The sequence below is a fragment of the Perognathus longimembris genome, chromosome 11, assembly GCF_023159225.1.
Source record: "Perognathus longimembris pacificus isolate PPM17 chromosome 11, ASM2315922v1, whole genome shotgun sequence".
Taxonomy (NCBI): Eukaryota; Metazoa; Chordata; class Mammalia; order Rodentia; family Heteromyidae; genus Perognathus; species Perognathus longimembris.
The window spans coordinates 54,218,321-54,233,793 of NC_063171.1; the positions used below are offsets into that span (position 1 = coordinate 54,218,321).

Consider the following 15,473-nt stretch of genomic DNA (forward strand, 5'->3'; position numbering starts at 1 on the left):
GAGACAAGCGCTCTTGCCACTAGGCCATATTCCCAGCCCCCATCTCTATATTCTTTAAGATAGACCCTTGTTTAATCACACTATTTAGGAACATGGTGCTTCTTAAGGCACAGAAATACAAACCTACAAACCTACAAGACTATTTTGAAACATTGGCCTCTTCAAGAGTCTTATTTTGAAAATTCCTTTGTAGTCCTTATTCACTAGTGTCTAGATGTTTTGGACATTTCTTTCCTTTTTCCCCATCCCCAGAGGAGAGAGAATAATGGAAAAGAGAACTATAGCTAACATCCATTTAAAATAAAATGTAAAAAAAATCCTTAATGAATTTTGATCATTTTAATAAATATATATCAAGAAAACCTCACTTTATTACAACACATTCATATACAAGCATCTATCATCTAAATTTTCAACATCAAATGTTTATCAAATATTGAAAATAAAGGACAAAACATTACTAGACTATTTAGCTATAACACAAGAACATGTTTTAAAAATTGGTCCTTGTGGACAATTGTCCAAATGATCCTACTCATACACTGTATGAATGAGACCCATATTTAATATTAATAGCCATAATAAGAACAAAGATTTATCTTGGAGAAACTGGGAGGACTTACCTACTTCCTCCATTTGGCATTTGTTTCCTGTGAAATACTGTTACAAGGGCCCAAGTCAATTAGTGATGTTGGCAATGGGAATTAGTTTAGTGGAAGGAGTTGGCTGGAATGAACGGAAGAAGGGTGTTCAGAGCCCCGCCCTGAACACTCTTGCAAATGCAGAAGAATGTTGGCCAAATACATACACAGTCATCATTCTACCCCAAGTCCCATTTCTCCAAAATAACTTTTCAGAAACTAAACATCTTTACATTCTTTAAGATAAAACCTTATGGATCACCACATCATTTCTTAACATTGTGCTTCTTAATCAACAGCAAAAGTCATATATAAAAAACCACATGCTTTTATAATCTAAACAAGTGAAATGATGCAAGAAACAGATTAAAGGATAATGCATGCCACGGGGTTCATGAACTTCATTGGACAAGAGAAAACAAAAGCAAAACAAAACCCCAAAACCCAAAAAAACCCAAACCCCAGCAACCAACCACTGTTACCACAGAAACTGTCAAGCAGCTAGTGCTGAGTCCTAACAGCCCTCTCTCTATTGTCTCCTCTAAGCCCTCTTCCCAATGTCAAACCCAAAGCAACTGGGCACAAAAAGAAAAGAAGAATAGAGATGTTGAATCAAAAGTCGAACACAATAGTTCAAAGTTAACAGTTTCCAAACCATATAGATCCACCCTGTGTTTTTTTTGTTTTTGTTTGTGTGTATATGTGTGTTTTTCTTTTCCTCTTTGTTAAATCCCTGCTGTAACTCTGATTTAATCTTAATTTTCACATTGCAAAAATTAAGAGAAAGTAAGGCACCAAAAATCGCCCTGTATACCACCTCACTAAAAGCCTCATCACCCGTCAGCCACAGTGAAGCCAGGAATTCCCAGGGAATACCTCTCTCCAAGACTGGTGATTGCTCCCCTCAACGGGTGTTTCATTATGTCCCATCCTACTTTCCTCTGTCACAGAGAGACTGTCAGATACAAATACTTAACAGCGCTGCGAAGCCGTTTCATCTAGCTCTCTGTCTTCAGTCTTTTATTTAGGAAAAAAAAACCTCAAACTGTATCATACTGAAGAAGCAGACCATCTTTTGCGGTTATATTGATTTGCTTACCAAAGAACGACTGAATGAATTGGCAAACTATTGAACTTTCCTATCTAGTGACAGGTTTCTTGGGAGACAATGAAAAATATCACAAGATCACATTATCCCCAAATCTAGTCTACTGACTTTTTTTTTTTTTTTTTGGTAAGAAAACTAAGATATTCGTTTAAGCCTTGCGTCAACTGTTTTCTTGGTTTAAAAAAAAAATCACCACATTTCTAAGTAGCTCGCTGATGCCTATTACAGATGTTTTCTGCAATCTGCTCTCCAGCATTAAAACGACATGGCATGTTCGTGGCATAATTTTATCAGTTGTACAAAACTATAAAATCCATTCAAAATAAAATTTATGAGAGCTGATTGATCGTGCTGTGCATGCTTCAAAGTTTTGGCGAGAAGATGGCTCATATTTTATTTCCTTTGCTACAGCACAGCTTGTTATTTGACGACGGCTCCTTTTTCCTTAAAGACTTTTTCCAAGACTCACTCACATTGTTTTTTTCATTATATCCAGTCTCAAAGTAATCATAAAATTGGCCTTTGCATTCAAAATCAAGGTCATTTCCCACGGGTTCATGGCCGAGGGGGTCACCATTTCGGCTGGTCTCGTTATTTGCTTTCTCGTCATTGAATTTGGCCTTTTCCTGGACACCAAGCGACCTGACGTTAGTGACAAAGATTTCATTGGCAGGTATCTGGCTATCACTCTTGTAAATAGGTGCACTGCCTACGTGGAAATCCATCTGGTGGGAACAGCTCGGCAAAGGCAGAGGGGGAGAGGAAGAGGAAGACGAAGAAGAGGAAGAGGAGGCGGCGGAGGCACTTCCAACACTAGCATTTACAGAAAGGGGCAAATTTAGGTAGTGACCACCACATTCTTGGTAAAAGCAGCAGGCATGGAACTTTTCGCACTCCTCTCTAGCCATCCGTGGTCGTTTCCGGTAAGGACAGTCTTGAGGCATGAACCACTCTTGGGCCGAAGTGCCATTGAAAGAACAGGCGGGGAAGCACCAGTTGTTCTGCATGAGGATCTCTCCGTGGATCCTTTTCATCAGGTTGTTGATGAGGACAGATCTTCGGAGGTATACCTCGGGGTCATCGATGAACTTGAGCTTTTCTAAGGACATGTAAAGGATGTGGGCTCGCTCCTCAAAAATGGAGATGGTCTGAAAGTGAAAAACAAAGGAAGAGAAAGCTTAGGAGATGGACAATATAAAAATACCTCATCGCTTGCCAGGCTCCGATGGCTCATAACTGTAATCCGAGCTACTCAGGAGGCTGAGATCTGAGGATTGCGGTTCAAAGCCTGCCCAGGCAGGAATGTCTGTGAGGCTCTTCGCTCCAATTAACCACCAGAAAACCAGAACTGGAGCTATGTCTCAAAGTGATAGAATGCTAGCCTTGAGCAGAAAAGCTCAGGGATAGCACCCAGGCTCTCAGTTCAAGCCCCATGCCTGATCAACTCCCCCCACCCCCACCCCCCAAAACCCCTCACCACTGTATATACATTTTATTCTTGGCCTGTCTGGCCCATCATCCCTCCCCTTTGGCCTCTTGTGGGCTGTTAAGGAGGCTGACTCCAGTGCGGTGGATGTCCCAACCCTATCCTGGCACAGCGGTGTGGCCAAGAACCAGAGAATTTTCAAGTCATAGTGCTGTCAGTACTGGAGCTTGAACTCAGGGCCTGGGTGCTGTCCCTTAGCTTTTGTACTCAAGGGTAGTGTGCTTTACTACTTCTGGCACAGCTCCATTTCTGCCTTTATTTTGGTGGTTAAGAGTTACATAGACTTTCTTTCCCTGGGCTGGCTTTGAACTGCAATCCTTGGAGCTCAGCCTTCTGAGTAGCTAGAATTAGAGGTATGAACTCCCAGTGCCTCGATTTGAACTTTTAAAAAATGTGTGTGTAAGCAAATATGCATGCACTCACACACTGTATAGCAATAAGTACTTTTAAAAAGATGCCAAGATGTAGGTGCTTCCAAGTATGGTCTAGCCATTAAGGAACATGAGATTTGGCTTTCACTTCTCTCCTCTTAGTCCTCTGAGATTCATATGTGCAATTATCCTTGCTTGAGAAAGGGACAATCATAATTAATGAGGCTCAGACCCAGATAGGCTCTGTTAGTTGAAGGACCAAAGAAGACTTCCTTCTGGAGTGGGGTAGGAGAAGGGATGCTGAGGAGATCATGAGAGGACTCACTCCTGGCCTGCGTGATGGCCACACTGGGTGATGGTTGGTGCATATCCAGTAGCAACCAGGAAAGGGCTACAGCCACCACACAGAGCAACAGAATAAACGGCTGTGTCCAACTCTCCCAGGTCATTAAACAAGAACAACAATCACAACAAAATTCATGGCATACCCTGAGGAACTGTGACTTCCACCAGCCCAGTCCAACCAAAGGCAAGGAGAGAAACCACACATGCAAGGAGAAGCTCAGTACTTGGCAACACATGTTGGAGTCTTTTTATGAGCAGGGGCAAAAACACCATGTAAAGGGATGAGGATTGGGGGTCTAGGGGCAAGAGGAGGCAAGCAGGAAGCTTCTCTGTACATTAGGTAACCGTCTGGGGATATACTTTCCTTGGTTTCAACCCTTCTTTGGCAGGGTTTTTGAGGAAGGCTACAAAAAAAATAGAACTAATATTTCAAAAGCGTTCATGCTTAGTTCATCATCCCATTCACTTTGCCCATTGTGCTATTTTCTTATAATAGGGACCCCCCCCATTCCTCCCCATAAAAGTGAGCTCTGGTGTCTTCAACAAACTGAGCCCATGGAATAGATGTACGAAGAAGTACATGCTTGTACTGCATGCACTCCATCAAGGGATGGTGAGACCACCACTCCCGGGGGAGGACAAGCCGTGGGTGACCACCCTACTCAGGCACACATAGAAGTAGCCTTGGCCAGGTGAGAGCTCAGACCGGGGAGAGAATGGCAGGAGAGAACAAGAGCATTTCCTGCACGTGAATGAGCAGAGTAACCAGAGCCCTCTGTGCAACTCAAGAAAAAATTAAATCATCAGTACGAAAGACCTTCAGTGCACTCTATAATTTTGTTATTTCTGGGTAGAGGATCTCTTTTGGACTCTCTCTTCAAGTACTTATGAAAAATAATACAAGATGAAAAAAAAAAAGTGACAACCATTCACAGGGCCCTCCAGAGAAGTGGTTCATTTTCATTGCTTGGGTGGAACAATTTAATTTCTGGAAATGGATCAAGCAACTGTTACTAAATAGCTTAAACTCTTAATAAAAATAATGACTTAAAAAAAACATACTTTATGGCTACAGCTGCTGAGTGGTGGGTGGAAATCCTCTTCTTCCACATATTTCCTCTTAAAGTATGAGATCTTGGATGTTGTTAGAGGATTTGAAATTCCCCTGTAATGGGATCCTGTGGTAATAAATCAGATATGACAAATGACATGCGGTTTGCTCGAGGTTCTCCAAACAAAATACTTTCATTTCCTTTCCTTCTAGAAGACACTTGGCTCTATCTTTGTCTGTACATGTGCTGATTAAAAAGAAACATTTCTCTTTAATAGTGGCTATCACATGGAATCTTGAGAGCCAGAGCAGGCAAGACTTCTGGGCAATTGGTTAGAAAAATGACATCTTTCCACATTGACTTAAATAATCGGACTCTTAATTCTATGCACAGGCAAAATTCAGGAAGGGGAAGAATGGAGCAACTGTGAAATAATAGCATTCCTCCAAATTGTTTCATCAATTAAAACACTTAACACCACGGTTTAAATAGATATACATCTTTATTTAGAACCACTGGTAATCAAACCACTTTCTGTGTTATTGGCTCTAGCTTAGTAAACAAATGGTTATCTGCACGCTGGAGTTATGACATTTCTTCTTTTAAAATACAAATTTAAATATTTAAAATTTAAATTTGGGGGTAATTAAACTCCTTTTCACTCTTGAAAATGGAACATGTCAACCATGAATAAAGTACGATCTATTTTTTTTTTTTAGACTACAAATCGCTTTTAATCCTTTTTTTTTTTTTTTTTGGCAAAACAGAGTTCCCTGAATGTTGCCTGATATTTTAGTTTCTTTAAAGAAAACAGACATATATATATACATATATATGTATGTATGTATGTATATATATATATATATATATATATGTCTGTATGTATCAATCAAAGCCAATTGTCTCTGCTCTAGAAAGAGAAGAGACTCCTGGCTGTAGCCCCTGTGCAGATCATTTCATGTTATCATCTTGGGATAAAGATTTCATTGTGAACACAGGCCTGTGCGACTCAGAAAACCACATAGTTCCCCAGGAGTTAAAACAACAACAACAACAACAACAAATAACAACAGAATCCACACTCTGACTTTCAGTACTTGGATTGGTTCTGCTCAAAACACAGCCTTATGACTTTCAGGCCAGCCCGGGTCCAGGCAAGCTGCAGGTTGGAATGTAATTTAAATACCACTTCTGGTCTTCTCCCAGGAGCCAGGGCTGGCTTAGGATGACTGTCCAGACAGCCCTGAAGCATTAATAGCTCTGGGCTCAAGAAGGGCGCCTGAAATACCACCTCCCCACCAGCCTGGCCACAGAGAGCAGAAGGGTCCAGAGCTGTACCTGCCAGCGGGGGGCCCGCTCCCCGGTCTCCCTGCAGCGGAGCCTGTGCTGTTCCTGGGGGGCTGGGGCCTCGGTAGCTGTCAGCCTCCCATAGTGTTTGGTACCCGGTAATTTCGGCAGCTCCTTCCGAGACAATGGGCTCACAGAATCTATTCATGGACAGAACCAGAGTCATCTCTGACAGCCTCAGATCTGTGGGGAAAAGAAAAGAAAAGAAATGGAAAACAGCCCTGATCAAGAGCCAGCCAGAGGCTGGCCTTGACATTTTCATCCTTTGGCTTTGGGAAACTTTTACTTCCAGGTCCTCTCCTTCATCGAGAATCATCTGAGTATCACCCCCCACGCCGCCCCCCAAGAAAACCTGAGCAAACTCTTGCTGCTATTAGCTCAGCCTCGGTGTTTAGCAATCTGCATGTCAGGGGCAGATCTTTAAAACCCCACTCCTTATTGTTCTCACATTCCCCTCAGCCCTCTTCCAGACTGCTGCTTTGCCTTCTAAACACATTTTCCTCCTGACCTTCCCGGCATTAAATGTACCACTAAAAGACAGGGCCAAAACCCTAGCTCTTCTTTTCTATTAATAAGGCAAAATCAATTTTCTAGTCAATCCCCTGGGAGTCTCCTTTGATGAAATCTACTAATCAATCAAACCAAAAGGGTTGGGGGGGGGGGAGGCAGACATCTCCACCTTAATCCCAACTGATGCTCAGAGGTTCTTCTGTGCGGCTGCTGTCCCTGTCTCCTCTACCACACGCTTAGGGCTCTCTCCACGTTCTCCTCCCAGAGGGGGAAGCAGACAGAGAGACACTTGGTAGTTGTTTCCACCAGCCCCGATCGGCCTGAACTGGATCTGCCTCCAGTCAAAACACTGCTAGATGAAGACAGAAAATTGGCTCCAGTTTCCAGCCGTGAGTTGCAGTCCCACAGGAGCCAAACACAACATCAACCGAGCAGGCAGAATATTAAACAGGAGCCAGGGCTCTGGGGCCAGAGGCAGCCAGCAACTCTTTAAACTGCAAAGCCCAGACGCAGGCAGGAACTTTCCAAGAGGCCACACATCACTGCCCTTCCCTCCAATTCATGCCCTTCCCTTGGGTCTGCAGGGAGATGAGGTGTCTTTGCAGTAATGCTGCCTGCCCTGCCCCCCCTTATTGATGAGGAAGATGCTGCCAGAAGGGCTAAATGTTTTCAGTCGGTCCTTCAAGAGATTCAAGGTAGGGTCAAGGGCAAGTGTAAGGAAGAAGAGTCTGCTATCAAAGCAAAAAGACAAGCCTGGCACTGGTGGCTCACTACCTACTCAGAAGGCTGAGATCTGAGGATCACAGTTGAAGCCAACCAGGACAGGAAAGTCTATGAGACTCTTATCTCCAATTAACCACCAAAAAACCTTAAGTGGAGGTATGGCTCAAATGGAAGAGCACCAGTCTTGAGCAAAAAAAGCGCTCAAGGATAGCAACCACACCCCGAGTTCAAGCCCAGGGTGACACTCACACACAAAACAAATAAATAAGCAAAACCACCACAGACTAGTGGTGTCAGGTGCCTTGCGAACACTCAATTCCTTTAGGAGACTCAAATCTCTACTCTCACTTTGTGGTTTGAAGAACTATCACAAATGTGATACCAGGCATGCTTTCTGAAGATTATCTTTCAAACATACACTAAGGGTCTAGTTTGCTCTTTCTTTTCCAAAATTATATAGCTTGTAATGGTATGGAGAAAGGATGACTTTACCATTGTCTTGGGGGGAAACTATTATTCCCTACCAGCTATCACAAGGGTTCACTTACAAATGAAAGGAGGAAAACCATCAGGGTAAGGGGGAATGGCCTCATTAAAGAGATAAAGTCCTTATGGCGAACAGAGCAGCTCCTGGAAGCAAAAGCTCTTTCATTAGGCTTCTCTCTGCCCTGTCTCAGCTTCAGTCTTAGTGCCACTGAAGACCCGGAAGGGCTCCAGGTCCACAGTGGAATGAGGATCTAGTTGGTGTGGGCTACTAAACCTAATCTCCCTTTCTCTTTTTAAATGCCTTCCGAAGAGATATCAGAGAACCATATTGCGAGGGAGGAAGAGAGAGAGAGAGAGAGAGAGAGAGAGAGAGAGAGAGAGAGAGAGAGAGAGAACGAGAGGAATGCTTTAGCTAAGTCTTACCAAGAAATAGTAAGATATACCATTTTTTTTGAGTCTTCAATTTAAAAGAATTCACTTGCATTGATTCCACAAACTCAGCCATTCTGTCTAGCATCCCTCAAATTCTGTATCTAAGCAAGGTATCAGAGCTCATGATATTTTATTCCCAGGAAGACTCATGAAATGGTCCAATTTTTTCAACCTATTCTAAGAGGCAATCCTATCAGGCAATGCTATTGCTAAGAGCAAATCATAGCTTAAAAAAATAGAAATCAGAAGTCTTTGATTGAGGACAACAATATTTCCCAGCTTCAAATTTACAACTCACTTTGATGGTGAATTCTGTGAAGATCCAAGCCTTTTTATCACAGAACTTTTATTACATGTACATGAAGACAGGTTGACGAAAGCCATGCCCCTTAGAAAGAAAGGCATTTGCAGGTCTCTACTCACAGTTACCTTTGCTTAATAGGGCATTAATGAGCCCGGTGATGTTTTATGTTAGTCAGAGTTTGTTTATATTTTAATGACTTGGGGGGTGCCCTTGCTGGTTGTTAAGAATTTCAGTGTTTCTATTTGTTAGTATTGTTTCTAGCATATAAAATGCCATCATTGTGCATTTGAACTTGAAAGGTGGCATAATGGTTTTTATATTGGTGTTTCTTTGGTTTACAACATCTAATTTCAGTAAGTTCTTTCTATCTCCCTCCCCCCTTTCTTTCTTTTTTGAATCGGAAACTGTTACACACAAAACCCTAAAAGAGAAAGGCTGAGCTCTGCAAGTGATTTATGTAAGCCTGAATAAAACATGAATGAACTAGGATTATTTGGGAGCAAAAGGAGGAGATTTTACAACTCAGTCTTCCTAGTCTATTTAAGCTACTCTGGGATGTTAATAAACTAAGAAGGCAAGTTTAGTGTTGAAGACAACACTGGACTGTACAGCACCAAGCACTCAATGTTTAATGCGCATCTTTATTTGTAGTCTATGTAGAGTCAAACTCAGTATTCTCAAATGTGTGTGATTTACATTACAATGCTGCTGTGGTATTCAGGAATTCAAATCTACAAATTTACATACTGTTAATATTAAATATAGCTACTATATATATTTCTTTTTCCTTAGCATCCTAAGTGAGTGAATTCAAAAGGAGCCGTTAAAGTGTGTTTTGTCTGCACATTGATCAAAATAAGTCCTAACCTACTATGTCCAGGTTCCTGTGTCTTTTGTCATCCAAGTGGACATAGAGGCAGGGCTCACTCAAGGGTCCTCAGAAGGCTGACAGCTGGACATCAAGGCATTTCTCTCTACTTGATTTGGTTTTTGCATATGAGTTGGGCTAGCTCTTTCCACGGAGTCATTATGATGCTAATAGTTGCGGTTGACACCAGGTAAACAGCTACAGCTTCAGAAGCACCTTCACTTTTGCTCCTGGTCACAGTTTTAGCGGCCTTCCTCCTACCTGTCATTGGTAATTAGAGAACATCTTAAGAGCATTAGAGCAGTCAGAGAAAAGACTACAAGCCCGGAAATCAGGTAAGTCAGAAGCTGTCATTTCCAAAGCTGTTCAGGTGCACTGGAATGTTCCACCCAGATGGAATTAAGACCCTGACCTCGACATTGTCCCTACAAGCTCTCAACGACCCGCTCGCTGGTGGTGGCAGAAGGGGCTGGATGGTCAGAACAAAATCCCCTGCACTTTCTAAAGAGACAGCTATGGCTTTCTTGCAGGTCCTTGTAGCCCACCTGGAACATCTGCTTTGGAGTACCGCGAGGCCAAGAGCTTTCAGGCTGGGTCTTTGGGATGGCCAATGGGTGGGCATATGGAGATGAAGGGGTTCCAGAATGAGAGCCCAGGTGCTGGCTATCTTTAGACTAGGTCGAAGGTGGGAGGGGGGGTGAGGTGGGGGGAGTCTGAGGTTTGAGGGGCCAATCCACTGCCAGCTGGCCGCACCCACCAGGTCGCCACAGGCATCCCCTAGGGGTTGGCGGCGCAGCACCAGCCCCTTTCCTGGACATTGGCAGTGGCGGTCCAGCTTCTACCTCCAGGAGAAAGTAAACAACCCAAGTGTCTGGGAACAAAGGCAAGTTGTATCCCAAGGTGCCAGAGCCCTGGACCTCGTCTGAGAAATAAGTGCTATCGTTATTCTTTCCTGTTCCTTCCTTTCTTCCCCTGAACCCTTTATTTAAGCCAAGTTTCCTTAAACGGGAAATAAAACACCAAAGGTAGGATTCCAAGGGAATGACTCAGGACGGCTGGCACGGTTCTGGCGATGCTGGCCAGGGCCCGCGCTCCGGCCCGCCACAGATGCCGGCCGGGTCCCGGGTCAGCGCCCCTCCCTCCCCCGCTGCCCAGCGCCCGGCGCGCGGCGGGGAGCCCGGCGGACGCCTCCCCCCCCCGACCCCCACCCCCACCCCGCCGGGGCCCGCTGCGCCCGCGGCCGCAGTCCGGCCCCCGGGAAAGTTGCTGGGGCCGGAGGAGGGGGGGGGGGGGGGACGGGACGCGGAGGCGTGGACGCTGCGGGCAGCGGCCTCGGCCCCGCGGGGAGGTGAGCTGAGGACAGAGGCGCCGCCGCCGCCCGCTGCGCGGCTCGGCAGCCCGGGAGGAGCGCGCGGGGGCGGAGGTGGCGGGGACAGGAGGTGTCAGCTCCGGCAGCGGTTCTTTTTTTTCTGGAGATCGCGCGCTCCTGACATCCGTAACCCCTCCCTCCCCACCTGCCAATGCCGCGGTGTCCAGCCCAGGGGTGCCCCCCCCCAAACCCCCATTCCCCGCGACCGAGCCACGGACGAGGGGCTGAGCCGACCCCGAGAGCCCCAAGGTCTCCTACGAGCAGTTGTCCCCAACCCCGGCAGGGCTCCTGCGCGCGGGCGGGAACCGGAGCGCTCCGGGGAGACCGGGACTCCAGCCCTGTGCAAGGGCACCGCGGTGGTCGCCAGTCCCCGGAGAAGCCGGCGTGTCCCCCCCCCCCCCCCGCCATGGCCGTGGCCGGTCGCGCTCCGGCCGATCGCGGATCCCAGTGCAGCCTCGGTGTTGGGGGGACGCGCGGGAGGCCGCGTGGCGCGGGTGCACGCGCTCGGGCAGGAGCCCCTCCGGAGACCCGGCCTCGCCCTCCGCACGCCCCCCCCCCTCACCCCCGCAGTCCGCGCGCCCAGCCCGGCTCTTACCGCGGGGGTCAGCGGGGGTGGCGGCGGCCGCAGCGCAGGGGCTGCCGCGGGTGCGCGGGGCGCTCGGCGCCGGGAGCCCGGCCGCCCGGTGCGCGCTCGTGCGGGTCGCGATCCCGGCCCCGCGGCCCGGTCGGTGGTGGCCGCAGACGCGCGCGGCGGGCGAGGGTCCCGGCAGGTCCCGCCGCCGCGACCCGGGCGCTGCGCCGCCGTCGCTGCAGACGGTTATGGTAATGAGCGGCGGTGTCTAGCGAGCGGCGTGCGAAACCCGTCAATCCTGTTTGCCATTTCCCCGTGGATTTCCGAGGAGAGGTTCTGCAGGATGCCCCCGGGGCGAGGAGGGGAGGGGGGGGAAACACGACGAGCGCCCGCCCTCCTCGCTCCCTCCCTCCCTCCGCTCCTCAGGCTGCACACGGGGCGCCTTCCCCTCACCCCCACCCCAGCCCGCCCCCTGCCTCCTTCCCTCCTTCCCGCCCTCCCTCCTCCGTCTCCTCCCCTCCCTTCCCCTCCCCTTCCCGCCCGGTGCCCGGGGACCCGCGGGCCCAGCTCCAGCCCGCAACCCAGACCCCACGCGCTCTCGGGTTCCCGCCCTCGCCCTGGGGGCTCGGCTCCAGCCCGCTAATGTATTCACTCTGCAACCTTCTGAGATGTCTCTCCTTTTTTAAAAAAAATGTTTTTTTGGAAGTCGAGGGGGGGGTTAGTTTTGTTGTTGTGTGTGCGTGTGATTTAAAAAAAAAAAAATCTGTGCCTTTCCCACCCTTTGCAAAAGACTTTCTTCTCCCTTGCCACGGCGAACGGAGATGAGAAACAGATGTCTGAGCAGGACCGAGCCGCCAGCCCCCGCGCGCCGCCCCCGCCCGCGCTCCGCCCCCGAGCTGCAAGGGAGGAAGAAAAAAAAAGCAACCTTGGTCCTGCTGCAACTTGAATTGGCAACTCTTTCTGGGTGGGGAGCCCCCAGGGAAAATCCTCCAGGAAATAAAAAAAAAATGTTTAACACACACACACACACACAAAGTAATAAAGGAGGTTGTCCTTGGCCAGAGGAACATAATTTAAACCTCAGAATCATACCATTTGGCAAATAGTGGGTTTGCTCCTATATTGGACTCTATTGGAGGTTTGGTTTCCCCTCCCCTGTTGGTTTTTTTTTCTTTTCTTCCTCTCTCTCTCTTTTTAAACATCCATCCTTAATTTGTGTCTAGGGACCCCTCCCTAGTCGAGATGGGTCATTTCAGGTGTAATGAACGCAGAGGCTTGGAAGGCACAGACCTAATAAAATCAGGGGGAGGCACCTGCCCAAAAGTGTTACAAAGACTATCATGTTTGTTTACTGCTACTACGCCAGATGTGCTAAATATAACACTTCTTTAAAACAGTGCTCCTCCGACTGTGAAAAACCCAACCTCTGGCTGCCTGTCTCCCCAGGACTCCAAGAGACAACACAGACTGGAAATCTGGGGAGGGAAGAAACAAGTTCAAGGATGAGGATTAGCATCTGCAAATTGAACTCCATCTAATTTGCATGTTTATTTCTTAGAATTGTAATTAAATTTGTGTAATAAATGTTTTCCATTTCATTTGTACACTTAAAATTTGGGTGATTGACGTGCAGTTAAGTGAATTTCCTTTTTTTTTTTAAAAAAAAAGAAGCAAATGTGATTTATTCAATAAAGCAGCAAACAAATATTAAAACATAATTAGAACTAATCTGGTTTGAAGGTGTTTTTGTTGAACTTTGTACATTAAAGACACTCAGAGGTTTTAAGGGGTATTAGGAAGTCAAGAGAAGACAATTATGCTGAAAACAGACTAACCCAATAGACTTACCAGGACCATTATTTCAGTTTTTCCAAGAGGCGGTTCAGGATTGCATGCCTCAAATTGGGAACAGAATATCTAACTTGGCTCATTCTAAGCAATATAAAGTTGCATTGGCTAGTGCCCGATGTAGGCCATTATATGATGATTTAAGAATTGTAAAGATGCCATTCCTCCCCCTCCCCCTTACAACCAATGGTTTTCATATGTCAAGGTTAAGGGTAGGATATCATTGCTATTGGGAGAGGGGAGCAGGACAAGGAAAGGCACCGGAACATTTAAAGCAGTTCAAGTACTTGAAAACCTAAATCAGTATCTAAAACTGCTTCTTGTCTAAACTCAAATAAATAACTAAATGTGAGGGCTTGGAGGCATGGCTTATTATTGTTTTTATCTCCCTATATTAAAGTTTTATAGCATTTAAAGGACTATGGGGAAATCCCCCCACACACTTGGCTGTGTCAAAATACATAAAACCCAAAGCAGCAAATTAAGCATAAAATTGAGAAATAACATGAGACTAAAAATCAGCATGGGTTGCTCCAGTATCTTTGGAGCTTCGCATCTGAGAAATGAGCCTTCTGGGAAATTGGCATGGCCTTGGGTGGAAAAGACTCTTAGCTTTAATGATACAACAAAATGACATCACAACGCAAGAATCAAAACATGGTACTTCACAGCCCCCTTTGAGGTTCTGAACATGAACTTGACCCTGCCCTGCTCACAGATGTTGGGTTTTACTGTCAGCTTTCCCTGCCATACTCCTCTAATCTTTAAACTGCTAGTTTCTGAGATTCACTGCCCAACTGTTGGCAATGTGAATGTGTAGAAAAGCTAGTCATTTCGAAAGTTGGTAAGTTGTCATTCTAGCATAAGAACTAACTATAAATCATTAACAATGGAAGATTTGGAATGGGTGAGTGCTGTTTATGAGTGACAGTACTCCGCTAAGAACAATCATGTCATCACATTTGTGTGTGTGTGTTGTGTGTGTACATATGTGAGGTCATAAGATAAAACCTTGCTTAAAAAACTTGAAATAGTTTGAGTTGAAAATTTCACCGAAAGCGTCGACTTTTTCTTCAATTAACAGACTGTCATACTTAAAACTACTGAAACTCCATTTCACATCTTTTCTCATTTGAAAGAGAGATCTTGCAAGTAAAATCTGACTCACATTGCTCTGGACACAATACCCATATTGGATTAGTTGTTTGTTTGTTTGTTTGTTTTCTTAAATTCTACATTACTGGCTTTAAAAACACGTAAAAGAGGCATCTCAGACCATCTCAAACCTTCTTTAGTTTGACTTTCATATCCATCAGTACAATGGAACTTCTTGTCAAAGTTATGGACCACTTTCCCAATTGCTAAGTCCAAGGTCATTTCCTGGTTCTCATCTTACTGGACCAACTGCCATAAGCAGCCTTTGAACCAGGTGCTCGGGCATTTTTGGCCTGGTTTGCAGAACACCTATGGTCTGCCCCCTCTTTCTCTGGCTCTCCTTTCTGTCTCCTTCTCTGGGTGGGTCACAGTCACTCCTCCTATCCTCCCCCCCGCAACCCCCACGTTGGACTGCCTCAAGCTCAAACCTTGCACCTTCCTCTGCCATATAGACTCTCCCTTCTGGATCTCATCCAGTTGCTCATCTTCACATACTGCCTTAACTCTGATGACTATCCAATTGGTATCTCCAGCCTAGACTCCTTCTGACCTTCAGACTCCATTTAGGTGTCCAGTCAGTATCATATGTTTATAGAGCTAAAACTCTATGCCTGATCATCTCTGCTTCTTCCATCTGTATTACCATGGAGAATCCCCATTAATAAACTATCACTGTATTTCTGGTTGCCCAGGCAAAAACTTGGCAGTCGTATTGCCTCTTCCTTGATACCCTATATCCAACACATCAGGAATTCCTTATGGCTTCACCTGTAACATTTTCTAGACTCTGATCATTTCTTGTCACCCTTGTCCAATCCATCACCACCATATCTCACATGGAATACATCAACAGCCTC

General features: G+C 46.0%; 1 protein-coding gene across 2 annotated transcripts; it reads right to left on the bottom strand.

Annotated features, from left to right (window-relative positions):
* Window positions 1-324: 324 nt before the first annotated feature.
* Window positions 325-11,959, bottom strand: Sertad4 (SERTA domain containing 4). 2 transcript variants are annotated; one of them, XM_048357760.1, is made up of 4 exons: window positions 11,638-11,959; window positions 6,342-6,533; window positions 5,014-5,129; window positions 325-2,897 (listed from the first exon to the last, which is right to left on the bottom strand). In XM_048357760.1, exons 2-4 carry the CDS (start codon window positions 6,514-6,516, stop codon window positions 2,136-2,138), a joined length of 1,053 nt encoding a protein of 350 aa, XP_048213717.1. In that variant the 5' UTR covers window positions 6,517-6,533; window positions 11,638-11,959; the 3' UTR covers window positions 325-2,135. The 2 variants fall into 2 exon arrangements, with proteins under 2 accessions (XP_048213717.1, XP_048213718.1); XM_048357761.1 differs by lacking the exon at window positions 11,638-11,959 and adding an exon at window positions 7,639-7,672.
* Window positions 11,960-15,473: the final 3,514 nt, after the last annotated feature.

Coding starts and splice junctions, on each gene's coding strand:
- Sertad4 (XM_048357760.1), bottom strand. CDS start 6,516: ATGACTCTGGTTCTGTCCATGAATAGATTCTGTGAGCCCATTGTCTCG. Junction 5,130..6,341: donor AGCGGGCCCCCCGCTGGCAG/GTACAGCTCTGG, acceptor TTATTACCACAG/GATCCCATTACAGGGGAATT. Junction 2,898..5,013: donor TCAGCAGCTGTAGCCATAAA/GTATGTTTTTTT, acceptor TTTCACTTTCAG/ACCATCTCCATTTTTGAGGA.